Raw genomic sequence first — 27,619 nt, forward strand, 5'->3', positions numbered from 1 at the left:
ACAATCTATTCTATAGAAATTGAGAAATTACCTTGGTTTGTAAAATAAAAATTTCTATACTAGGTATATTCAATCTAGTATTTTTTGTGATAGAGACACTAATTATTTTTTAAATATATTTTTATTGATTTCAGAGAGGAAGGGAAAGGGAGAGGAAGAGATAGAGAGATAGAAACATCAATGATGAGAGAGAATCATTGATTGGCTGCCTCCTGCATGTCCCCTCCTGGGGATCAAGCTGCAACCTATGCATGTGTCCTGACCTGGAATCAAACCTTGACCTCCTTGTTCATAGGTTGATGCTCAATCACAGAGCCACACCAGCTGGGCAGCGACCCTACTTCTTGAGGCCTATTGTTGACTATAATTATCAACCTAAAATTTTAGACATATATCAGTTATTAGATTATCTTTTTTCAAAATTAAAAGTTTCTTCTTTAATTTGTCTAAATTCTATTTTTTGCAACCATGTATAATTTCAGTATGTGGAAGTCTTTAGATAATGAGTTCCAAAAGTCTACTACCTGCTGGGTAAAATATTGCATCATTATATTTGTCTTAACATTACCATAGAGTATGTAAATTTTAGTTCCCAAAAGTACATGCTTAAAGGTAAATAATGAATATCTTAAATATTATTATACTTAAAAATAATTCATCTCATAGTTTCTAATTTCTCAAATCTTTTTCTAATTTAAAAACATGTAAGGGGTAGATTTTATGGATTTAGATATTGAACCCTCTGTTTTACAAGTTAATAATTCAAGTAATATAGAAATATTTCTAACTACTTAAAAAAACTACATTTGAAAAACTTTGTGATATAAAGCTTTATCTATATCCATGGTTATAGTCAACTTCAAAGTACAAAGTTGATTTTATAAAAATAAAGCATCCTTTCTTAATCTGACCACTTTTTTTGTATCCAAATTAAATTAGACTTTCTGATTATGTGCTATACCTGGTTATTTATTTATTTTAATCTGAGTATATTATATAGAGGCAACTAACAATATTATTTATAATCAAACTTTAATCATCTCCCAACAGTGAAGTCCAAAATCAGAGTGCCTTATTATTGGGGAAAAAAAGAGAAATATAACCTTATATCTATTTAAATTTAATCTTTCAGGCTTTCTTTGTCAGTCAGATTAAAGTAAGTCTCTAGTGTTTCATACTGACCTTATCTAGGAAATCACATTTCTGACTTTTTCTTTTGCATATATTGACCGTGTGGATTGGTATTAAATAAACATTTTAGGACTAAACATTTAAAAAATTAAACAGCATTGTTAGACTTTATTATTAAAATAAAAAAATAGTTTCTTAACAACATAAGATTATACAAACTTCATGATAAATTATTACCATTAGGGTATATTTGTTTCCAGTATTATTGTTTCCGTATTATTTCTACCTGCAGCTTTAAAATAAAAGGTCACACTTTTTAAAAAGAATCTACACCCTTGGTATTGCTTTAAACATCAAATGGCTCTTGCTTTTCTTCTTATAGAAAATTTTTGTAAGAATGTTATACAGGTGATGTTTTGCTCTATAAACGATTAACTAATAAACAACTGACCCCATTTTGTCTTCCATGGAGCAAAATTAGGTTCTGCTTGGATGCAGCAGTGGCTTATTGTAGCACCTCGGGAGTATTCTTAAGTGTCATCAGCAGTCTCCTCTAGCCATTAGCACATTATCCTGAGAATCTACATCATTAGTTTAAATTAGGTTCACTTAATTAGCCAGCTGGTACTCTCCTTGTCAGACTGATAAACAAGCTGTGCCACACTGTTCCTTCATGTCAAGATTAAACCCCAAGTCTGTATATCTTTCTCTGTTGCTATTCCCAGAATTTCACCCTCACAATATAAGCCATCTTTCTAGAAGCTGATACAACTGCTCTGTAACCAGTATAGCATGCTTTTAAAATTTTTTGTATTTGTCATATCCCCTCAGGAAATATTGATGAATTTGTATACCTATAGGTATATTGGGATTTTGAGGGAGTTAAGGTTTACAGGTCAAATCAACAAAGTAAAGAAAAACCCTGATAGTGTAAGTAAATTGCACCCTTAAACAATGTTTTAAAATAGTAAAAAAAAATTTATATCAATATATTTATAAAGCTGCAACAAATAAAAATATTACATTATATAGCATATGTTGAACATATTTTTACAAAGCAATAAGATAAGAAATTAATTCATTATAATATATTACTCTGAAAATGGTACTTACATGAATGATTAAGAAATACAGACTCTGGAACCTGAAACATGTAGATCACTACTATTAATTAATTATAACAAAATTAATTAAATTATTTGAAAGATCTTTGTGAAAATGTTGAATAAATCAATAATTTTTTGGATGATGGATTATGGCTTAATTATCTGAATATCACTAGGCCAACCATAGTCTACTATGTGTACAAAATTATAGTGTTTGTGATATGGAAGAGAAATTTCCAACTTATGATATCAGAAACTTTTATTTAAAAAAGTCTTACAGGATTACTCAATAGGTCAAAACTGATCTTTGTTCTATTTTGGTGAGGATTAAAATCACCTGCTTCAAATAAATCTTATCTTCTATAGGCTTCTCAAGGCAAAGTTTGAAAACAATTTTTCTGGCAAAATAATATTAGTAAATAAATGCAAATTTATACTAAGTATAAATGAGCATTCTATGAGGTTAATTTTGAAGTGAAAGATGAGCATATATAAAATGTTCATATTCATATTCTTGAACATTGTCTTTTAACTAATATCATTCTTGGTATAAATGGTTGGTGGATTGCAGACATCAAGGGAAGAATAGTAGGTGAGGGTGTTTGAGCAAGAAGATTGGGGAGTGGCAGGTCAGGGAGTTATTATAAGGAATTTTAGGGTTTACTCTGAGGGACATGAGAACACTTTGTAGTGTTGTGGACAGATTAGTGTTATGATCTGTCTAATGCTTACCCCTCAAAATAAAATCACTCTGATAAATCTGTTGATAAAGTTGATGAGTATAAAGTTAGAAGGTAAAAATCATGTGGTGAGGTTAGAGATGATAGAGGCTCTGTGCATGGTGGTAGCAGAGGAGGAGCCAGAAAGAGGTCAGTATTTGGAAGGCAGGTGTAATTGTGTTTCCTGAGGTTGTGAGATATGGGAGGGAGAGGGCAGTCAAATATAATAGCATATTTACAATCCTTTTCATAAAATGTGGAGAAATATTGTAACTATTTCATTACACAGAGATTTACAGGTTTAATTGTGGAAAGGAAATTATTTTAAAAAGTGTCAAAAATAGCACCTTTCTTTTTTTACTAGCGAATGGTTTAAATTTACTGATCATTTAGAGTAATTTCCAGAATATACTAGCAGACATTTTGTAAAATCCAACATATGTAATTTATTCCTTTCAAAAGTGGATGATGTAAGTAGGAAAATATCTGTTTGGTGTGTGTGTGTGTGTGTGTGTGTGTGTGTGTGTTTTCCTGAAAATTATGTTATGACAAGATTAATCTGGAGAAGGTTGTTTGGGAATAATTTCATCATTGTTATATTATTTTGTTGATGAAAACCATATAAATGTCCCTTCTGTAAAATGTGTTATATCTGCACACTTGAAAACTTGTAAACTGATTTTTCCCAAGACTTAAACATTTTCCAATAAAATACATTAGGTGTACTTTCCTTCATTTTGAGCTGCACATCTAGTCAGAAGCTAGGCTTGTGGCTGGTGAGTGCAGTGGCGGTGGCAGGAGCCTCTCCCGCCTTCCACAGCAGTGCTAAGTGGGCCTAAGCCAGCAGGTGGACATCCCCCAAGGGGTCCTAGACTGCGAGAGGACGCACTTCGGGCTGAAGGACCCCTCCTCCCCCCAGTGCATTGATGTCGTGCACTGGGCCTCTAGTAATTTTATAATATATAAACTAAAATATGCCATGTAACCACCCCTAACCCTTGGAGAGGCTGGGAAACTTTGTATTTGTCAAAGGGCAATGAAATTAGTCATTGTCCCTAAATCTCTGGTGCTCATCTTCCCTGAGAGCATTGCTGCCCATCTAATACCAAAACAATACCATATTCTATTAGCAAGAAAGAAAGGGATGAGGACATTGATACAGAAATACTTAAACAGGTCTTTTCAGAAGTCTAATAATTACTTCAGTAATCCAAAAACAGAGATAAAACACAGGGCAAGATTTTAGAAAAAAAAAAATACTTTAGTAAGACTAAATTGCCAACATGCTAGTTAAAATGTGAATCTCCATATGTTCAACCACAAAGGTAGTTTACCTTCAACTAAACCCACTGAGGAAAGGATTAAGTTATGAACTAGGACTTAGGAAATTCTCTAAGGATATTCAACAGAGCTTTGGAAAGAAATACTTTCAATATTGAATAAAAGCTGTTTTATTGAATACAATTTGTTTTGTGTTATAAAATTTATCTATGCAACTACTACAGCAAATTACTTTGAAAAAGGCTTAGCTTGTAATATAAATAGCTTAAAATTAAAGTGAGTGAAATAACTGCCTGGAAGCAATTTATTTTCTGGAAGTTTTATTTTAAGTTAATGCTAAATATTATAAATATTAGCAGAAAAACACATTTACCATATCATGTATGGTACAAAAAATTGCTTCTCCTTGTTTCTGTGATTTTAGATCTCTCATTAAGGAAAATAAATTAGGGAATCTGTTACTAGAGTTACAACCACATCTCATATTATTAGTGTCTTAGCATTATAGATGGTCAATGTTGGGATGGAAAAAACCTAATAGTATATAAACTTAGTTCTCACCTGTGTTCAACACCTGATTAAAATGCACATGTTAATCACTTATATCTTGAGTTTTTTAAATAGCTTCTCCATGACATACAATTTGCATAGGTAATGAGTGAACATAAGACTTTATAAAATGGCATAAAAACATGTTTGAGTAAAGTATCACATTTCCAAATTAATCAAGTAAGAGTTTAGAAAATTAGGTAATTAGCAACATACATTTTTAATTTGACATCTAAACTCTTGAATTCTTCCATAATTTCTGGCCTAGTTTTTAACTAATGTTTCAGTGTGTAAACATTCTTTTTTCAACTCCTATTTATTGCAGGCAGTAAGCACAGACCCTGTCCCAGTTAAATTACACTATGACAGATCCCATGATCAGGTCTGGGTGCTAAGCTGGGGTACCTTGGAAAAGACTTCTCCAACACTTCAGGTAAGTCCATTTCACTATATTTGATCAAATAATGACCGTTAAACCTTTAGCTATCTCATCAGGTATTTATAACCACTTAACAATTATATTCTTCCACCTGAGGACTGTACTTTAATCACATCTAGATCTGCACAGAAAAAGGTAAAAGAAAGTTGATTTCTCAGCATTTTTTTATTGGAAAGTATTATAGGACATATTTATCAAAGGTTGGATGTATATGCTACAAGCATAGCCTATGATGACAAAAATGATACTGCTAGGAAAAAAACAAGTTGAAATTTACCTTTCAACAGTTTCCTGCCTCCCTGCAAATTTCATGAGAATTTTTTTTTAATTTCAGTTTCTCTTTTCAAAACAGGACCTATGGGTGGGGTACATGAAACAGAGACCAGGAGAGGTAGACAAAGTCTCAAAGCAGATCTCCACTTTTCTCCAAACAGCTAGTATTTTGTTATGTGAGCACGGGCTCATTTCTAATTGGGAATTAATGTGGTGTCATTTGTGTGGAACTTGCTTCTGTCTTGAAGTTGCTTATATGAGAACTTGACAGATGCAAAAAAAAATATAGCATACATTTGACAATGACTCTTTGGCACAGTCTTTAGATTTTTGGATTTTTAAGTTTAAATAGAAAAAGAGAGAAAAAGGTAAAGAATGTTTGGCCCTGAAACTGCAAATTTTCTATTTCTAAACCACCTTGTGATTAGAGCACCACCTTGTACATGTCTCTTCTTACAAAGTCTTAAGTCATTAATCTCTGGCCAGTTTTCAGTAAATCTATTGAATGCAATGTCATTTTTAATTAATGGTCAGTACCAATACTGCTAATGTTTTTGAATATTTTCTGTATTACAATATTTAACTTACAAAGAGCATATTTATTGAAATGAAATATTTTAATGCAACTATCAGAGTTAATGGTTTATTTTATATCTCACTAGGAATATGTGTCATGTGAAGCATCTAAAATATGATACAGTATTTCAGTTATCTATTGCTGCAAATCAAAACACTTCAAAACTTGAGATTTTCAACAAAATTCAAGGATGACCTACCACTCACAAATTCTGTGGCTTGGAAGTCTGGGTGTTTCTGCGGGCAAGACAGGGAGCTCAGGACTCACTGAAATGCTGAAATCATTTGTTAATAACAGCTGGCAGGTCCAAAATGGCCTCACTCCTACCTCTGCCTGTGGTGGTAGTACTTAGCTGGGTGTCTTGTGTCTCTTATATGTGCCTGCTCATCCATTGGACTGACACCTTCACAGCATAGTGATTCCAGGTTACAAGATACTGGAAGTCGCCAGGCCAGTTAAAATCTGGGCTCCAGGATTTATTTAAGTAACTTCATTCAGCCTGTTGATGGAAGAAAGTTACATGGCCTGCCTAGATTCAAAGGGATGGAGTAGTAGCCAGTCTCTTGATGGAAAGAGCACAATCTTCACTGTGGACCACTGTTTGGATGATCTGCCACAATATGCTCATAGGCTCTAATTATTTGAGAGTTTGTATTTAAATATAATCTTGACAAGATAAATAGAATAGGTATGATTTAAAAATAACTTTAGGCAAACATCTTTAATAACATACAGAAAACGGGGAAAAGTCTTTTTATAAGTGTTTAGTAACTTTCCACACATTATCCAGCCTTCTCAAAATGGATTCTTTTTCTCTGAATAAAAAAAAAAGGAGAGAGGGAATTATGCTAATAAGATTTAGTGAATTTTTAAAATGTTTTCTGGCACACTTGAAAATATGAAATAAAATTTAGGAAGTGAGAAATATTCTTAAAATAGTATATACAAGAAAATTTATTTACATAAAGTTTGTGTGTGTACACACATCTATATGTATGTAGATGGTGGGTGATAGATGATAGATAGATGATAGATAGGTAGATAGATAGATAGATAGATAGATAGATAGATAGATAATTAGATAGATAGAAAGATAGATAGAAAGAAAGAAAACGCAGGGTCTGTAGATCAGAGAATGAACCATTTCTTACCCAGGGAGCATGTTAGCAGCTATTCTCCAGCCCCAACCCCCATCGGGTGATGTGGAGAAGACCAATGTTACCCTGCAAGTGCAGCACAGTTGTACTACAGGAAAGGACCCTGAAGATATGTGTCCCTACGTTTTTTTAGGCTGCTGCCCTCAGCCCATCCTCTCCTGTGAGAGACAGAGATTATTACTCAGAAATATATACAAATCTTGTCCTGGGAGGGAGCGGCAAGAATTGGTTCAAAGGCCGTAAGTCTCTAAATATCTCAGGAGCAAAAACACCATCTCTAGCATCCCAGGCACTTTTGCTGACATCATCCTTTAACAAAGTTTGCCACTGCCCTTTGCTCAGAAAGACCTGACTCTGCAAAAATGTCAAATATTCATAGATAATTGTCTCTCAACAGTACAGGTTTATCAGGAAACATCCCCAAAGAAAATGGGTTCTAAGATTTGTTTGAAAATGGGGACACTTTTCCTTTGGAGAAATGGAATTCGCCAGATCAAAAACATGAGCACGCTCTCACTTTTGCTAGAGTGTCTATGCCACATGCTGAAAGGTTAGGCTGGAAAGAGACATTGATGCTAGGATGTAAAAGCTAGTAGGCAACTTGTTGGCCTTAATGCTGTGTATCTTTCAATGGTGCCCACTGACCCTTGAAGGAGCAAAAACATTTTATTAAGGACCAGAAAGCCCTGCTTACATCCCTTCTTCTTTGTTTTCCTTTTGATTATTAGTAAATCTATAAATCTTTGCCCATTATGAAAGCAGAATCTATTACTTCTGTGTTATTTACAATTATTAAATAAAAGCCCATGTACTGTAATTTTAGGTATGCAAAACAATGATTTTTTCAATTAGTGTTCTTAAGTGAGTTCTCAAAGATTTATCAGAGTTATTTTTTTAAGACATCATGCCTGATAAAAATTTAAGAAATGCTGCCCTAAAAATCCTGAGTCTGTCATCTGCACAGTTTTACAATTTCTCTGTAATATCTTTTCAAATGCAAAACAATTGGAGAAGAAAATACCTCCAAAAAACAACTTGGAATAAAGTCCTTAGAGGTGCTATTGGTCAGAAAGTAGGCCACGGCCAGATGGGGTGACATTGGGAGGTGGAGGCTCTGGGTCTGTGGAAGGCATCACACGTAGAGAGACCAATGGCAGGATGCCATTAGGAATGAGCCAGGGGTTGCTGAAAGATGGGGCATATTGATTAATGTGCATCCGATCAATCTGTGCATCCTCGCATTTAGTCGTCTCAGTCCCGAATTTGGCCATCCATCACGCCCTGCTCAATTCCAGCAGTGAGAAGGATCCAGAGCCATCAGGGAACAAAGTCCAGATAGCGGGGAGCTAGGGAAGTGGCCTGGTGTTTTTTACAGCCAGGACTATGCCAAGCACATAAGTGATGCTCAGTTAATATGCCTTCGGTGGCGTGAAATATTTTTGCATCAGTAATTTTGGGAAGGTTGGGATGCATTACCCATATTTTAGTATTGTAGGAATATTAAATTCTTGATGCCTGGAAACTACTTAGAACACATATTGACATACAGCAAGCTCTCAGTAAATATTATTATTGCTTCAGTCTAAGTATTATTAATTTCAAATACAAGTACATGCATTTTGAGTTATACACTATATAATCAAAAGAGAAAAAAATTGGGGAGTTCTTCTCTATTACTCTGTTCACCTTTATTAAAGTCTTGCAGACATTATTATGAATGGCTACAATCCCAGTGCCAACTTTCTCACCGATATTCATTAAAAAAAATAAAACACACAGATATAGACTTGCTGGTGTTGCTCAGTAGTTGAGCGTTGACTTATGAACCAGGAAGTCACAATCCGATTCCCAGTCAGGGCACATGCCCTTGTGGGCTAGACCCCCTATTTGGGGCATGCAGGCGGCAGTCCATCAATAATTCTCTCTCATCATTCATGTTTCTGTCTCTTTCTACCTCTCCTTTCCTTTCTGAAATCAATAATAAAAAATATATTAAAAAGACAAATAAAAAAAAAACAAAACAGATATAGTGTCTTTAAGGTTGTTATCAACACTTTGGTTCTCTCTCCTTCGGGCACATGCTGAGCTCCTTTTGTTTAAGTGGAGCCATATGACTGGTCCTGGCAAATGAGAGCTGCTGTGGATGGAAACATTTGAGGTAGTCAGCTGCACCTTCAGTGTGGAACACAGAGAAAACAGTAGATATCCTGCCAGATTCCCCAGGGAACATAACATGTGTGGAACAAAATCTTTATCCTCTAAGCCACTAAGACTTAAAGCTCTGTTTCCTGTTATGTGTTTTTTTAACTATAACATAACTGAGCTATCCTAACTTATAATAATTTATACATTTTTACTGAGCATGGCAATTTTCAGTGGAACACAATGAATATATACTCACTTGAAAAAAAATTAACCTTTCAGATTAAAAGGCCCCTAAAAATAAAAATGCTATTTATTCCTGTCATAAAAACTAAAAAAAGAGACTCAGTTTGGAAGGAGAGAGTCAGTCAATACTTTAGGAAGCTTAATTTGGGGACCATATGAAAAAGGGGGTAGGCAGGAAGATACTTTAAAAAGCTAACAGAACAGTAGTAGTGCAGCAGAGACAATAAAAACAACAACAACAACAACAACAGCAAAACATGTAGAGGTATGAGAAACTGGAAAAAAAAAACCCTAATAGAATTCGATGAATAATAGAATATTCTATATAATAAAAGCCTAATATGCTAAGTGTCTGGTCGTCCAGTCGGCTGTTCAACTAATCAAAGTGTAATATGCTAATGAGATGCTAAGGCTGCTCAACTGCTCACTATGACGTGCACTGACCACCAGGAATCAGACAGTCAACTGGTCGACCAGTCACTATGATGTACACTGACTACAGGGGGCAGACACTCCAACCAGTAGGTTAGCTGCTGCTTGGGTCTGGCTGATCGGGAGGAGCGAGATGGGCTGGACATACCCTGGAGCCCTCCCGCAGTCCCTCCCTGGCTGGCCAACCTCCCGTGTCCCTTCCTGACCCCGATTGTGCACTGGTAGAATCCCTCGGCCTACCCTGCACCCTATCACAATCTGGCACCCCTCGGGGGTTGTTGGAGAGCCCGTTTCCATCCAATCCTGCTCAACGCAGAAGCTTGGCTCATGCCTGGTGAGCACAGTGGTGGTGGCAGCCTCCGTGTCAGCACTAAGGATGTTCGACTGCTGGCTTAGGCCTGCTTCCCACAGGTAGTGGGCCTACACCATCAGTTGGACATCCCCTAAGGGCTCCTGGACAGTGAGAGGGTGCAGGCTGGGCTGAGGGACCACCTCCCCCCGCCCACCCGAGTGCACGAATGTCATGCACCGGGCCTCTAATGAGTAATAAATTTTAAATGTAGTTATCTTTTCTTTAATGGGCTATCAAAGTTTTAAAAATCAATTAATGAATAGTTGGAAAGAAGAAAGCTCTGATCAAAACTTACTTAAATCTGTTATTTTAAATTTATAGGAGGAAAAAGTTTTAAAATAACATTTTATCTGTTCTGGGATTTCTAAGATCTAAAATATTTGATATGGTTTATTTTGGAGTTTTCAGTGCCATGCTTCCCCCTCTGTTCCATGCAAGGGCCAGTTTTTTGTTCATCAATTAGAGCTCAACAAAGCTATTTTTTTTAAAAAGGAAGAAAGCTAACATCTTATTTACATATGTATGCTTGCTTTTATTATTCTCATTATAGCAAAGTTAATTTTTTATAATACAGTCATTGTTTAATATACTCATCTTATATTTTAAGCAGGAACTGTTCAAGACAAATAATTGTCTTTCCTTTTTTTTTCTTTGTAAAAACTGAAGTTTCTACTTTGAAAATAAGCAATTACAGAATTCCAATTTGCTTAATAATAAAGAGTGTGGCAATAAAGAGTCTGTGCCAGAGATTCTTTCCTTGTCTAAATACCCAGGAAGCTGATGCTATTAAGGGAATGCATTGCCAAGATCTAAGCAGGGTGTGTTCTGTGTAGGTAATAACCCTGGCCAGTGGGAATGTGCCTCACCACACCATCCACACTCAGCCCGTGGGAAAGCAGTTTGACCGAGTGGACGACTTTTTCATTCCCACTACCACACTCCTCATCACCCACATGAGGTAAGTGCTAAAATGAATGATCAGTTTTAGATTTTTCTCTAATCTTGACAGAAAGCCACAAGAAACCCTAACACATTTCAGTTACAAAAACTAGACACACAAAAGTGCACATGATTTAGTTTTGTCTCATGTGCTTGATGAATTTTTATTTATCAACATTAGTGATGAATTTTCTGCCATATATTTCTTCATAAGCCCAATACAGAAATGAATTTATAAAGACAGAGTTGCTTTATTTATTTATATTTGATTTCAGAGAGGAAGGGAGAGTGGGAGAAAGATAGAAACATCAATGATGAGAGAGAATCACTGATCGGCTGCCTCCTGCAACACCCCACAACTCAGGCATGTGCCCTGACCAGGAGTCAAACCATGACCTCTAGTTCATAGGTCTATGCTCAACCACTGAGCCATGCCGGCTAGGCAAGTTGCATTTTTAAATTAAATTTTTAGTTAATATTTTTTCCAATACTAATAAGTAGGGTCTTATTAGGCTTTTGCAAAAAACTGACATTTGAGTTGAAATGAAATGTTTGAGGTCTACATTTTGAGAAAACATGGTGTTGGCATGTTCTATCTCTGTGTATTTAACAGGAGGTGAGAAGGTAGAAATTACTAGTGACATCACACCAAAGTTTCATGGAAATCAGTTAAATGCTTAAAAGGGGGATACTTTGGATAAATCACAATTTCTAGGATTATGTATCTTCACAATTTATTGAAAAATTTTAAAAGTATTGCTTAACAATGTTATTGAATCTGAACCCAAGTAATCTTTTGACCTGCTTCTCAAGTGAATTCTCACAGGGGGGAACTGCTCCAGCTATGTTCTGTGAGCCAATGTTTGATTGCAGTGTATATGTGCTTCCCTTATATTCAATTGAAAATGATCTCATCTAAAAGTTCAAGTTGTAAGAATTCTGAAAGAATGAAAAATTCAAGTTGCAAAATTAAAAGGTGAATTAATGAAGCAGAATTGTGGCTCACAGTCAAGACATTATATATAAACTGGTTTTGGTGCAGCGAAGTATGTAAGAGTTTAAGTATATTTCTCAAGCAGTTGACCATTATTTTCAGATTGCCTAGTATATGCTTAACAATAAAGTGATTAAAAACATAAGTACTATCATAATTATTACATGCTTATATGGAAAATAAGTAGAATTAAAAAGTATATTATTTGCATTAAGTAATAATAATTTGTAAGGTCTGGCTGTGAACACTATAATAATTCAGAAACTAAAGAAATCAGCATATGAACTGATATGAAAATGGTACCACTTGAGATGTTACCTAAAAATATATATGTTTCTATTCCTACTACCACATAGTGTATCAATAATTTAATATGTAACACTTGCTTTTATTTACCCCATTATCCTATTTCCCATTACTCTGTTTAATATACTGTTATCAGCTTTGGGCTTTTAAAAAATGCATTGTTAATACACTTATTTAGGGCAAAAGTCCTGTGGTTATGAAACAAATAGGGTCAAGAGTGTATAGTTTTAGGTATTTCTTTTACCTTACAACAGGGGTCCTCAAACTACGGCCCGTGGGCCACATACAAATACAAATATTGTATTTGTTCCCGTTTTGTTTTTTTACTTCAAAATAAGATATGTGCAGTGTGCATAGGAATTTGTTCATAGTTTTTTTTTAAACTATAGTCTGGCCCTCCAACAGTCTGAGGGACAGTGAACTGGCCCCCTGTTTAAAAAGTTTGAGGACCCCTGCCTTACAATAAGTAACTCGTGTCATTGTGATAAAACAAAAAATAAAAAACTTCCAAGGTAGGAGTTTAACTTTGTCTGGATGCAGTAAGTGTTATGTGCAATTCTGTGTTTGTATGTGTAGTTGATTTACTTTCAGAACACGACATCTGTTTAGGGTCAACATGATTATGACCTTCTGGGATTTGGAGCTAGTAATAATTAGAAGAGCATCCATATAACGTGAATACATACAAGGCAAAATTGTATTTTAGTTATTTCTATATATTATGAGAAACACCCAAAAGTATGCCTGAGTGTATTTTTAAATGTCTTTTTTTCCTTTTAGGGATGTATAGTGAAATGTATGAGTGTTTTGTCAATACTTGTAAGAATACTAAATTAAATTTATAGCAATCCTACCTGCATATAGATCCCATTTTAATAAAAGTGAATGATCAAATTTCCTATTGCACTTCAAAGTAATTACTCCTGTTACTAAAGTGAAGAGTAAGTGTAAAAAGTAGCATTCCTTTACAGAAATAAACTATTAAATATGTAAAGTATTTTTAACATAATGAGGATTTGTTCCACCTTAGGAAAACCTGAGGGATAGATATGATATGGTCCTTTCTCCTACCAATTTCACGTACCATCCATGTTTTTTTTAACGAAATTTCGCATATGTTTATATGTTTGTTACTGAAATTTACCTTGTGATGAATTGTGTTTTTCAGCATTTGAGACTATTTTCTCACTGCTATACCTGGCATATATTTCCAGGTCAATCAGAAGGTCTGACTCAGAAGATGTTTTTAATTAATGCTACTTTTCTTCCTCTGACCTCTCTGCACATCAATCTGTTTTGTTTTTTTTTTCTCGGATGGCTACACCCTCATTTCAAATAATTTATATCTCCTGTGTCTGAAAAGCTCCTGGACAAGTGTCAGGATTTTATATCCTTAGTGCCTAAAAACCTGTAGGCACTTAATTCATGTTTCTCATAGGAATGGAGATAAAGAAGGAAGAAAGTGCTGTACTGTTTCCTAAACCAGAATATATAGTATCGAGGGAAGAGCTATATATCTTACACTCCTGACTGCATTTCTCAGTGTGTAACACAATCTCAAACATGCAGCGAGCTCCGCCTCAGGAGCACATGCATTGTGTGGGGGCAGCGAAGAGCAGGAATAAGAACTTACATCTCCTGTCAGGCAGATCTGAGCCTGCATGTCCAGCAGCACCATTTGCCATGGGCTCTTGTGGCGTTTGCCAGCTGACTTCCATTTTTTCCAAGGGTCGGCATAAAACATGTTTGAATATTAAGTTGCCTATAATAGTTTGTCTGGACTACTCATAATCTACACTGGTGCAGGGAGTCCCCTGAGATTAGTTACAATTTTGCTAAAAGTCTCTATTTTTCCCTGTTTGGTTTCTTATCGTTATTTTTTCCTCCATTTTTTCATTTATGGGTGTCTATAATTCTCAAGCTTGTTTAATCCAGTCTGTAAAATATATCAAGACTTGAGGAATTTAAGAGAACCAAAATGTCTTTATAAACCTATATTAAAAGATAAACTGGTAGTTAAAAAAACACACACAAAAAACACTAATCAGTCTTCACAAGACAGTTTGAAATTCTCAGCACTTTAAAAACCCTTGAGAACCTAATTTAGGTCCCTTTTGAATGGCCTGAAGAATTTGAATTTCAGGAAACTAATATTACAATTTAATAAATATTTGATGATAAGGGCCTGATGCCATCCACTCATTCAGTTCCTCACCTTAATTCAATCCCATTCCCTGAGTGCCACAGTTTACGCCACATGTAATTATTCCTATTTCATACTCTAGAGCAGCGGTTCTCAACCTGTGGGTCGTGACCCCTTTGGAGGTCGAATGACCCTTTCACAGGGGTTGCGTAAGACCATCGGAAAACACATATATAACTACATATTGTTTTTGTGATTAATCACTATGCTTTAATTATGTTTAATTTGTAACAATGAAATTGGGGGTCACCACAAAATGAGGAACTGTATTAAAGGGTCGCGGCATTAGGAAGGTTGAGAACCACTGCTCTAGAGTAAGAGCTTATTAGTGAAAATACCCCATTTTAGTTTTATTTGTACCTTCCTTCTCCATAGAAATTAGAAGACTACCTGAGCCCTAGACTGGGGATTAATCAGATACACCAATGCTACAGTGTGTTTGATCTAAATCAAAATGGTCTTTAGCACTGTAGTGTTCTGGTTACTGGACCAAAAGTCTGTCCCTGAGTTCTTAGTTCTTAAATATGAACGTCTGTCCAGGCGATAATGCAGACAAACTCCAGAGCAGCATGCAACCATTTGTGAGCCCCACTTGTGAAAATGATTAACTAAACTCCCTGGCAGGTGAGAGAGGTTGCATTATTAGCCTGTCTCCCCAGTAGTTCCAGCTACTTGCTGAGCTTCTGAAAGGGACTGAATAAATGCTTATTGACCAAGTTTATTTTTAAAGCTTATTAAAACTCTATAGTAGATTTTTTTTTGCTTTTTATTGAATGTATTGGGGTGACACTGGTTAACAAAGTTATACAGGTTTTAGCTGCACAATTCTACAGCACATAATCTGTACACTGTGTTGTGTGTTTACCATCCAAAGTCAAGCCTCTACCCATCATCATTTATCCCCCCTACACCCACTCACCAATCCCCTCCACCGTGTATGAGTTGGTTAATTCCTCCCTCCACAATTATTTAGGGAAAATTTAAATTACTTAAAATTTAGTTAAGAACAATTTTCTGATGATTATTGAAATACACTTATTTAAGTTACTATAAGTATATGTTTTAAGAATATTTTATCTATTATGTTTTGTTAATTTTCACAGAAATGATTCCATTGAATATTTAATAAATGATGTATTTTTTACATTAGTAATTCATTGCACAATTCAGTTAACTGGCAATGTATATTAACTAGATATTCATTTTTCAGATTTGCAGTTAATAGGGAATTTTCTTTAAAAACCTTAAACTTCAATAAGTAATTCATAAATCACGAATCATACATAATTCTAAAGTTAAAGAGATTATCCAGTGCAAAAGAAGTGTGTTTTGCAATGATATGAGAAATATATATTTCTTATATGAAGAATTTCAATTTGGAATTTTTTCTATATAAAAATATATAGATCGGTAATATTAGAGATAAACTGTTAAAATGAATATACATATATAATTTTTAGAAGAACCAATTATGTCTATTGAATATTATAAAAATTGAAATAATTCATTATTTTTCAATCAAAAGTATTCTACAGGTGTAAAGCAAAATATTTCATTGTTCTACTCATAATTTCTATCCAAAGAACTAAATTATTATAGTATCATTATAAGTAAATAGATGTATTTGAATAATATTATAGTTCTAGGACTCTTAAATTTTTTATGATATGGCTAATGCATGGGGGATTTAGTGGTTTTTGTTATAATTTTTTTAATTAGCCATAAATTAAAAAGTAATTTAAAAATACATTTGGCACATCTACACAATGGAATACTATGCTGCTGTAAAAAGGAACGAACTCCTACCATTTGCAACAGCATGGATGGAGCTGGAGAGCATTATGCTAAGTGAAATAAGTCAGTCAGAGAAAGATAATATCACATGCTCTCACTCATTTGTGGATTATAATGAACAACATAAACCGATGAACAAAAACAGATGTAGAGACAGAGAAGCATCAATCAGATGCTCAAAACTCAGAGGGAAGGTAGGGGAGGGTGGGGGTGAGGGGGAGAGATCAACCAAAGGACTTGTATGCATGCATATAAGCATAAGCGATGGATGTGGACAACAGGGGGTGAGGGTGAGGGCAGGATTGGGGGGATGAGAGGACACTGAGGGGATAAGGACACATTTGTAATATCTTAATCAATAAAGGGAAAATAAAAAAAGAAAATACATTTTTTTTTGAGAAAAATGGTGTTACAATCATTGTGTTAAATTTCAAAGCAATTAAATTCATAAAGAATGGACACTTGCATAATTGATTGTTACATTTTTGGTACCATTCTGAAAAGAAAAATTTGAATGTCAATTTCTCGTCATGACATGTGTATAGATTACAACTTTTTCTGCAAGTGCTACTAGAGTTTGTATATAAGGAATGAAAAACAATTGGTTTGCAGGAATTTATCATGTTGTTATGGGGGTTTTTTGTTTGTTTGCTTTTAGTTCTGGGTAAAGATTAGAGGATTGAGAATAACTGAGAAAATAAGAGAAGCTAATGAGATGGCAGATATCCAAGCAATGAATGATGAAATGTTTGCATGGGACCACCCTTGAAATGCTTTTTATAATTCTTCCAAAGAATGATTTCGTTTTGGTTAGTGGGGGACAAAAATGAAAACTACATGAAAGCCAGTGTGGTGCAGAGATGGGTAATTTGATACAGCTTAATGCACGATTCCAAGAAGGCCGGAAAATATAAGCTACAACAAATGCAAGAATTAAGAGAAGTCTTTCTTAAAGCTTTTTATTGTCATGAATAAAAATAGTTGGAAGGTAGAGAATAGGATAGCAGCAAGATATTTTCACCTAAGATACAGCTACCATTTGGAATACTTAGGGCTATAAGTAAGGAATTGTTTAACATTTTCATTGACTAAATCATGTATTCGATGCAATTTAAATCAGGTACCACTTAATGAGCAAAGATGTATTTATCTCCTGACCCTTGAAACATCTGCAAATCATGCGTCCCCTAGCTCTTGTCCTCTCTCAAGTTAGAGTGCTTGGACTAGAGGCCAAGGTAATCCCATCTAGTTCAAGCATGTGGATGTCAATTGCCACAGAGGATACTTAGAGTAAATACAAGAAGGAAATTACTTCTTATTCACATTCCACTCCAGGACTAGTCCTATACATAGAAAGGGAAGATGCCAGCTTAGGTGATGCTATTTTAGGTGCTTTGCCTAGAATTTCAAACTCCTCCTCTTGTTTCTTTCAGTTATATTTCTCTAGAGATCCACCTTTAAAATGTTTCTATTTCTTGAGAGAAAAAATGGAGCAGTTAGAAAACTGATATCTTTATTATTGTCATTTTCTGTATGGGTTGATTGGTTGATTATACAGTTTCTTAAACTTAATGTTTATAGGAGAGGGATGGAGGGAGGGATGGAGAGAAGAGAGAGAGATGCCACGTCTTTCATTCTAAGGGCGGGATTTTAGGGGAGGGCCCAAGGGAGAATCTCAATAGAGAGCATCAGCTTCCCAGGTGTGTCTCGTCAGTGTTCCAGTCTCCACTGATTGCTCGGTGCCAGGACAGGGGTTCAATAGTGACTGCCTCTGGTCCTGATGTCAGACATTGTTCTGCCTGGTTTTGCTGCTTTTCTGGGTGTGAAGCTGAAACACAACTGAGGCCTAGATGTGAACTCTCGTTTGACCAAAATTCTGTCTCTGTGATCAACAGACCTGAGGCTCTGTTCCTAAGATTATTTGATGCGGGTCAGAAGCTCATTATCCTGAGGGCTTAATGCTAAAGGGAGTGGTTGTGCAAGGGCTTAATGGGAGTGGCTTAAGGCTATTTCTCTGGCCCCCTTGTTCCTACCACATGAGGCAACATGCTAAGGGAGGAAAGGTCACCCTGGGAGTGAGGTCCTTGTTTTCCCAGTTTTGCCCATTGCTAGGTACCCAGGCTTTCCACCCTGGTCACCTTCCATAGCTGACCTACAGTCCTTACTCTGCTCATGCCTGTCTAACTACAAGAGAATAATGTAAGAATGTGTGTGTTAGGTGTCATGAAATCTGCTCCAACTCCTGTCAACCCTGTGAATGAGTGATGTTCACTATGTCATGTCCTCACCAGCCCTGCTCAGCTCCTGCAGACCTGTCCCTATGGCTTCTTTTTTGGAATCAATCTATCTCTCATTTAGTCTTCCCCTTTTCCTTCTGCCTTCTATTTTTCCCAGCATCATTGTTTTTCCAAAGAACCCTGCCATCTCATGACGGGCCCCCGGTAGAACAGGTGTAGGATGTAAGAGTACTTGCAGTTACATATGACAGTAAGGAGCTAAGGGTTAATCCTGTTTCAGATCTATCATAATCCTGACAGCCAATGGCTATGGCTCCACTGCCAGAGATGAGGAAAACTGAAATAAGAAGTGGTTACCATTCTGGCAGCCTGAAGAGAAGTCTATAGCACTCCTTTTCTGTTATAAATTACAGCAAGGAAATGATTAAGAAGGGATTGGGTTTGATATATGTTTCCTTAAAGCTTCTCCAAAGGAAAAATAAACATTCTGTGAAAGTGAAAGTAAAGTGTACCATACTCCCCTCGTATTTTATCAAATCTGTTAAGGCAAAATTATATATATATGTGGCTAGCCATATATCAAAACAACTCTATACTTGTGACTTGATGCATGGGCAGGCCAGGTGTATGGAGATACAACTCCGGCGCTAAAATTGTCTGGTTACATTGAAATCCTAGCACGTCAGAAATTGAAAATATCAAATATTCAATACATTTTTAGAAGCAGTGTAGTCTCAGGATAATAAGCAGCCATCAAAATTGTTTCAAAAAATGGTTCTTAGATGAAGATCTCACAAAATCACAATTCAGTGAAGTTCAATATTTTTCTTACCTTCATACTTATGTGCTAATTACTCTCACAAAGAGAAAAAAACTCACATAAACAAACAAAACAATTCCAGATATCCCAGAAGTTAGAGCTCTTTCTATCTGTAGTCTCTCAAATGGTAAATATCTGAAACTTTTATAAATTCTGAAACTATGACCTTCTCTTTCTCCAGTTTCTTTGCTTCTTCATCCCCTCTCTCTCCTACACATAAACAATAACTAGATTGTCAGCACCTACTATCCTTACCTCCCCACAACCTAGGATCTGCTCTATCTGAAAAAAAGAACGTTCATAAATAGTTTATTAAGCAAACTGTGTGTGTGTGTGTGTGTGTGTGTATATATATATATATATATATATATATATATATATATATATATTTATGAGTGAGTATGAACATACATATACAAATCATTTTTGGTAAACCTTCCAGCATTCTTATATTTGTGCAAAGCTTCTTCTACATAAATACTTGATAACTTCCTTGACCTTATTTCTAAAAGAAATAAACACACCATACCCTTCAGGCTTTGATCTATAATGCCATTCTTCTTTTTCATTATGCTTACTGGTTTTGTCTTTATTTTAAGCAGTACTTTCAACCTTCATTACCATATTGTGCAGCCCAACAGTGAGTGTAAAATACTTAGACAGAAAATCACTGAGTGCTTAAAGCCAAGTATTATATGTTTGTGCTCAGCTTGGTATCTTGATTACTGCTTGAATTAGAGAATCCTGTCTGCTTTCCTGCTTGGCCCTGTGCTAACAAGAAAAGAGCCTGTGTCCAACGTGTATGAACCAAATAAACCAGCACCTCTTCTGACAGAATATCACTTAGTCATATTAGTAGCCTGTATTTGTTATGTAATATTTTTGTTGTATGGGGAAACGAGGTTGGATTTAAAGAGCAAACTATATTCAAAATATGTAGATTACTTTTTTTTAAATAAAATGTTTTGTTCTGGTATGATGACTAGACATCTAGTCCTAGTATTTAATAAAACCTCCAAATAGATTGATACTACAGCAATCTTTTTACTGAGGAAATCAATGAAGCACTAATGACATAATTTAGAAACACTCTACAGTGCAGATCTGACTCTTGAGTTTTATTATGCAAAGTAAAATAGCTCTTGCATCTTCTCTCAGAGGTCCTTATGCGAACTCATCAAAGTGTTCAGTAAAACATAGGGCTGTCCATTTGATAGGATCCAGTAATCTCTTTAGGAGACAGCACATTTCTAGGTGCTTTTTTCCTTTGTCACATATGACTTAGGGTTTTGCTGGAAATTGTAATTCAAATTATTTTACCCTCAACGAGCAAATGGTATGGTTGCATAGATTACTTTTCTCTCTGCTAGGTAGTGTCAACCAGTGGTCATTGGCACCAATGCAATTCCAACAGGAATTCCCTATTTGGGGTATGGGTGAAAGAGGAGACTTTATTCAGTGCAAACAGATCAGTTGTGATATAGCACGTCTATGAAACAGCACACCTGTGGAACACCTCAGTAATGTTAAAACTCAACTATTAAACAGCAAGGCTATGGAACAGCATGGGTGTGCAGTGGCCCTCAGGCCAGGGCACATGTGGGAGGCAACCAATTGATGTGTCTCTCTCACATCAATGTTTTTCTGTCTCTCCTCTTACCTTCCACTCACTCTAAAAACCAATGGAAAAAAAAATGTCCTTAGGTGAGGATTAACAACAACAAAACAAATGATATATATATCATTCACATGATACTAAAAATATTTTAATAGGTCATTGGTTTATGTATCTTTATATTGGCTAAACACATCTTCCCAATTCATTGCATACAGACTTAATTTGCTTGGTAGTTTTTGACATCAAAAACTCCACTTCCACCCTAGCTGGTTTGGCTCAGTGGATAGAGAGTTGGCCTGTGAACTGAAGGGTCCTGGGTTCGATTCCAGTCAAGGACACACGCCCGGGTTTTGGGCTCCATCCCCAGTAGGGGGTGTGTAGGAGGCAGCTGATCAATGATTCTCATCATTGTTGTTTCTCTCTCTCCCTCCCTCTCCCTTCCTCTCTGAACTCAATAAAAGTCTATTTAAAAAACTAAAACAACTCTACTTCCATACAAATAATAATTCATACTGGGAAATAATGGAATTTAATTCTGAGATTTGACCACAAATGATTTTGATAAGAATGGAAGTACAGTGGAATAAAAATCATTTGGCAATAGTCATTTGAGATGTACATTATTATAATAACTTAGTATTTTATATTTCATAAATTTGCAAAAGATATACTGTTTAGGCATCATTATTTGAGTCCTTCTGAAAACAGAGATTGCATTAATCTATTTGTTATTTTCTGAGTCTGATCTGTGCCCTGCCAACGAAATTTATATTGAAAATCCTTTTAAAGATACTACCACTTATTTGATTTTAAAGTTTATCCATTTTACCATATTTTACTATTTTAAAACTAGAGGCCTGGTGCATGAAATTCTGCACTGGGGCGGGGGGTGTCCCTCAGCCCGGCCTTCGCCCTCACGCAGTCTGGGACCCCTCACTTCTTACTGCCCACCAGCTCGCTGCTCCTTACCACTCGGCTTCCTCCTTCTCCCGCCACCGCCACTGGGCTTGCCAGCCATGAACCTGGCTTCTGGCTGAGTGGCACTCCCACTGTGGGAGCACACTAGCCAGTAGAGGGCAGCTCCTGCATTGAGCGTCTGCCCCTGGTGGTCTGTGCGCATCATAGCGACCAGTTGTTCTGGTCGTTCTGCTGTAATGGTCACTTAGGCTTTTATTATATAGACTAGAGGCTCAGTGCACGAATTTACGCACCAGGGGGGGTCCCTCAGCCTCACCTGCACCCTCTAGCAATCCCTCAGGGACCCCTCTGGGGATGTAGTAGTGTGTGAAATGGCAGGTGGCCAGGGAGGAGCCCAAGCTCGGTGCTGCACCCGCTCATTCCAGTCCTGGTGCGCTTGCCGCTGTCGTTCAGCCATTCGGTCGTTCAGTCACTTAGGTTTTTATATATATAGATACTTTAAATAACTTCTTGAACTACCATAGCTTAGGATTTACAGAAGTAAGATCAATTATATTTATTCTTCTGATTCATAAAGTCATCAAAATTTCAAATTCATCAAAGAATCATTTTTCTTATTATATTTATATAAGTGAAAAATAGCATTAATTTTTATTGGAAATCTACAATGTACATAATTTAAAGAGATTCACTTTTTTATTATAATGAATTCAATGATAGTCTAAGTCATACATAGGATTAAACCAAGAATTTAATTTTAGCAGGAAAAAAAAGATTGACTATTAAGGAAAAGTGGACCAGTTTTCTGAAAAATTTACTTGAAATGCAGTTTATACCATTTACTCATATTGTGTAACAGGGTTTCATCAGTGTTAGTTTTCTTTCTTCTTGTCCTACATAAAATAGTCATTTTAATAATTAACTATAATTTTTTTATTTTAATATAGAAGTTAAAGTCCGAGTTTATAAAGTCAAGTCTAAATTTACTGTACCATTCATATGCCCTCAGGTTGCATTGCTTAGTTGTAGGTTTTTTCTTATTTCCTCCATTATTCTATAATATGTTATTAGCAATTAAGAAACATTGAGCACCTACTCTATGGCAGACACTGAACTAAGTACATTTTATGCACTGCTTCATTTAAAACTAGCACCTACATTAATTTTTATCCCTATTCTACATATGGTGACTAACTTATCTAATAAATGTTGGAACCAGCTATAAACTCAGTTTTGTCTAAATCCAGTGTCTTAGCACCTTATACATTATAGTATTTTGAAGTCTTTTGTTCATTTTCAGAGTTCAAATCCTGAGGACTGATGTGCTCTACAAGTTAGCCTGAGCTTGCCTTTAAAACATCCCCTTCTCTTGCTTTTGTATACCTCTGCTACAATAAAACTCGACTCCTCACAGCAGACCTACTCTATATTTTCTTGGCTTTCTGCAATTATTTGCAGGATGCCTTGTTTCTTCATTGTCTGCCTAATACACCCTTCAAAGCTTATCTCAAAACCACCTTTTCTAAAATTTGCGGTAATTTCCATAATTGGAGTCCCTTTGGCATTTTCAGTTTTCATTATTTCTCATTTGTAGTTGAGACTCACACGGACCTAGATTGGAAACCAGCTCTTCAACTCCTTTGAGTCCTTTAACACGGTATTTAATATCGGTTAGATCAGTTTCATTTTCCTCTTCCAAAGGTAAATGATTTCAGAAGGGACAGAGAAAAAAAATATGGTGTGGTGTCTATAGTTCCTGCAGATCCTGCAGTAATATTTTGCTGTCTGCTCATGTCTAACTTCATAAGGTCTATTTATTAATCTGTTTCTGTCCTGTGTCTCAGACATGGCCCCAGGCTGAACTCCCTTAACTCTCACCGCTAATGTAATGAACTCCTTACTGTTTCTCCATACATCTCATTTTCCCCATATTTCAAAATTCACCAGAGAGCCACTGATTCCTCTTCCCAAGTTTATAGCTACAGTGATACCGCTTCTCATTGGAAAGAAAAAAGGGGAAAAAAACTTCATATATTTCTTATTGCATATTCATTAAATCCAAACTACATTGAACCCACTTCCCTTGCAGCGTTAGCTCCTAACCCTAACCCACACATATCTTATGGTCCAGCCAATGCAAACCTGAGTAGTCCCCATATTTTCCTGCTTCCACTTAACTATTTATTTTGTCTAAAGTGCTTTTTCTGATTCTGTGGTAGGTCTCTTAATTTATATCAATCTCCTGGCCGAACTCAAATGCACTCTAATTCATGCAAGTTTTTCTATTCCTGTGTCATGTATGAGCACTTAGTAAAATATTGTTTTAAAATAATGCATTTAGTAATGTTTCTCTGAATGTCTGTCTGTCATGGTGATTCTGTGCAAAAGAAAAAAGTGCAGTGAGCTAAGTGCCCGTTTGCAACTTACTGAAAACTTCTCCATGGCCTTAGGCTCTGTGGAGCAAGGGAGTTGCCACTTACCAACCAGTTGTAACACCATATGGAGGCAGCTCAGTGTGCAGATATTTGGATCCCTTGAGTCAGCACAAGAGTAACACCAAGCCTGTAGGGTTGCCATCCGTAAGTTTTCTCAGAGTCCTGTGAATTATAAGTTATAGATGGAGCCACTTACTTATTCAGCCTGAGCATCTATCTCTATGACTTGTGCAAATCCTCATTTTCTCTAAGTGCTGAGAAAATTTACTAGGTCTTTGCTCAAAGGGGAACTTTTCATTTTATTTAAGATTTGACTAGAACTTGTGATTGAACAAAACCTTGGACCTTGGGAATATCTTAATTCTTCTAAGGTTTAGAGAATCTACTTCTTTCCCTCTCAGGGAGATTTCATTATAAATCTCCTGGATTGTTTGTTTGAGGTTTATGTCTTTCATGTTATTCTGAAAATGCTCTAGAGGCATTTATTCAGTGATTTTTTTTCTGGTTCAAAGCAATGCATATTGGAGTAGATATTTTAATAGATTTCTCAGTTTTAATGTAGTAGTACACTACTTTACAGCAATGTTGAATAATTGGTAAGCTTTATAAATGAGTTAGAATCCTATATAACCCATGGCTAATATTTCTAAAATGTATTTTTGAGGAATTTATCAAATTGTAACACAATGAAGAACAGTATTAACTGAAGTTGACATTTAGTTTATTTCTTAATAATTTATAAGGCTCTGGAAGCCTCATTTACTTATTCAATTTAATTTGGAATTTTAATATTGGTATTGAAGAGAAAGTTAATCATACTCCTCAGCAAACATGATATAGGAGGAGTTTCAAAACCAAGGGTCATTTCTTTGTCAGTCCTAAGCATTGTTGATTCACACACTCCTATGGTGAGCTCTATGAAGTGCCTTATCTGTAACTAGAAATATTTGGAGAAAAAAATAATTCTGTAAAAAAGAGATGACATGGAAAAATTCTAAATAAATACCTGTCATGTGGAATACTGGGGAATTTCTTTTTTAATGTCAGCATCAAAGTAAACAAATGATAAACTTGTATGCTTATTACCTAATCAGCATCAGGCAAGTAAATGTTTGAACTCTCTTAAAATTTATTATTTAGGTTATTTAGAATATCAATATGTACTCAAAACAAATTAAGAAAGAATCTCTCACAGTTGTTTTTATTATGCTCAATATGTGCTGCCCTCAACATCAATCCTACAGTGTAATTCATTTCAGACACTTTGAAGTAAAATACCATTAGTGGTTGAAATCACAACCATGATAAAGACCTGCATTTCCACAAGGCTGAAAAGAAAATGTGGTAAAACAAAACTCTCTGAAATAAGAAGTCATTGAGATGTGATCTGGCAGGTCCAGAGGCAGGTCAGTGTTTTGAGCAAAATGCACAAATCACCAGCCTGGTAGAAGTACATTGGAAAACTCAGAACAGCATGAGGAAAACAAGACAGAACTCCATTCTGTGGGAAAATGAGGTTGTCAGACACTTTCTGTAGGTGTAGGGGGAAAGAAAATAAACACTTTGTCAACAAGGCCAGATATGTGATTACTCTCATTGGGTTATCTGTGAAAACAAAACAAGCGATGGAACAAAGATCTGTGTCAGTATGTTGGTGAGTCTGTTACATGCACAGTGGTGTGATGCTCATTTTCAGTGCTTTCTATGGAATGTTATGGCTATTTTCTCTTCTGCTTAAAAAGGAGACCGCCTGCAAAGTCGTCTAATCCTTCCCTATGACTTTAGTCATATTAGCAGATATTTTATTGTTTGGCATTATCTGTTTTTGTCAAGACCTGCAGCTTTTGAAAATGGCAATAACTCGTCATTCACTTGTAGAAAATATGCCAGACCGTGAGTAAATGCCTCCTTCAGAGCCAACTCACATTGGCCATTACTTGCAGAGCTTACCTGACACTGTCCTGAGATGCAAAAAAGAATATCCGTACAGCCTGATGCATCTATAATAATTGTTGGGTAACACAAATTTGAAAGTGTCAATTAGTTTCAGATCACCTTGTCTGTGCATATACCAGTGATGGCGAACCTTTTGAGCTCAGCGTGTCAGCATTTTGAAAAACCCTAACTTAACTCTGGTGCCGTGTCACATATAGAAATTTTTTGATATTTGCAACCATAGTAAAACAAAGACATATATTTTTGACATTTATTTTATATATTTAAATGTCATTTAACAAAGATAAATCAACCAAAAAAATGAGTTCACGTGTCACCTCTGACACGCGTGTCATAGGTTCGCCATCACTGGCATATACTTTACATTTGCACTTATGTGTATGTGTGAAATAATCAGGGCTTGTATGAAGCAGGTGTACACCATATTGTCATGCATTCTAATTGGCTAGTGCTTATAACCTATCAGTTGTCAAGTACTTTTGACATCAGTTCACAAATAACTGCACTTTTTTAGATGTTTAATCTGCACGAGGCAAATGTTTTCACTTAGGGTTAATTAAAACTACCACTCCCACTTCATGAATTAGGGAACAGACTTACAGGGAAATTAAATGGCCTACTCAACGTCACGTGATTATTAAATTGTGGAGCTGGTATACAAAGCAACATAATCTGTTTGGTGCACAGTACTTGTTCTTAAACACTTGGGCTCTGATGTGGCACTCTATGCCTTGAACTCCCCACTCCCCCAAAATGCATGCACACCACATTTACCTCCATTTAAAATTTGCCTTGGCTTGGTTTACTTAGTAACCTTGTGTTTGTTTTTTTGTGGAGAGATGTTGATACTATTATTTGTTCAGATATATATCTGAAAATTGTGTTTACAGCAGCCTTTTAAGAGATTTCCATTGTTAATTTGAAAAAATAGCATATCACATTACAGGAAATTTTTAATGAAACTATATTGTTTAAAATGTGCTTTATATTAATTG

At 35.8% G+C, this 27,619-nt stretch overlaps 1 protein-coding gene across 9 annotated transcripts in view; it reads left to right on the plus strand.

Moving 5' to 3' along the window:
* The window catches only part of FSTL5 (follistatin like 5), a 725,468-nt gene that overhangs the window by 670,966 nt on the left and 26,883 nt on the right, over window positions 1-27,619 (plus strand). For all 9 annotated transcript variants that reach the window (XM_070415376.1, XM_070415375.1, XM_070415378.1 and 6 more), the window contains 2 exons: window positions 5,112-5,219; window positions 11,238-11,362. In XM_070415376.1, coding sequence (XP_070271477.1) covers window positions 5,112-5,219; window positions 11,238-11,362 — 233 coding nt within the window. The remainder of the gene's footprint in view (window positions 1-5,111; window positions 5,220-11,237; window positions 11,363-27,619) is intronic.

Source organism: Myotis yumanensis, unplaced genomic scaffold (assembly GCF_028538775.1).
Source record: "Myotis yumanensis isolate MYYU_CA2020_CCGP unplaced genomic scaffold, mMyoYum1.0.hap1 SCAF_5, whole genome shotgun sequence".
Classification (NCBI taxonomy): domain Eukaryota; kingdom Metazoa; phylum Chordata; class Mammalia; order Chiroptera; family Vespertilionidae; genus Myotis; species Myotis yumanensis.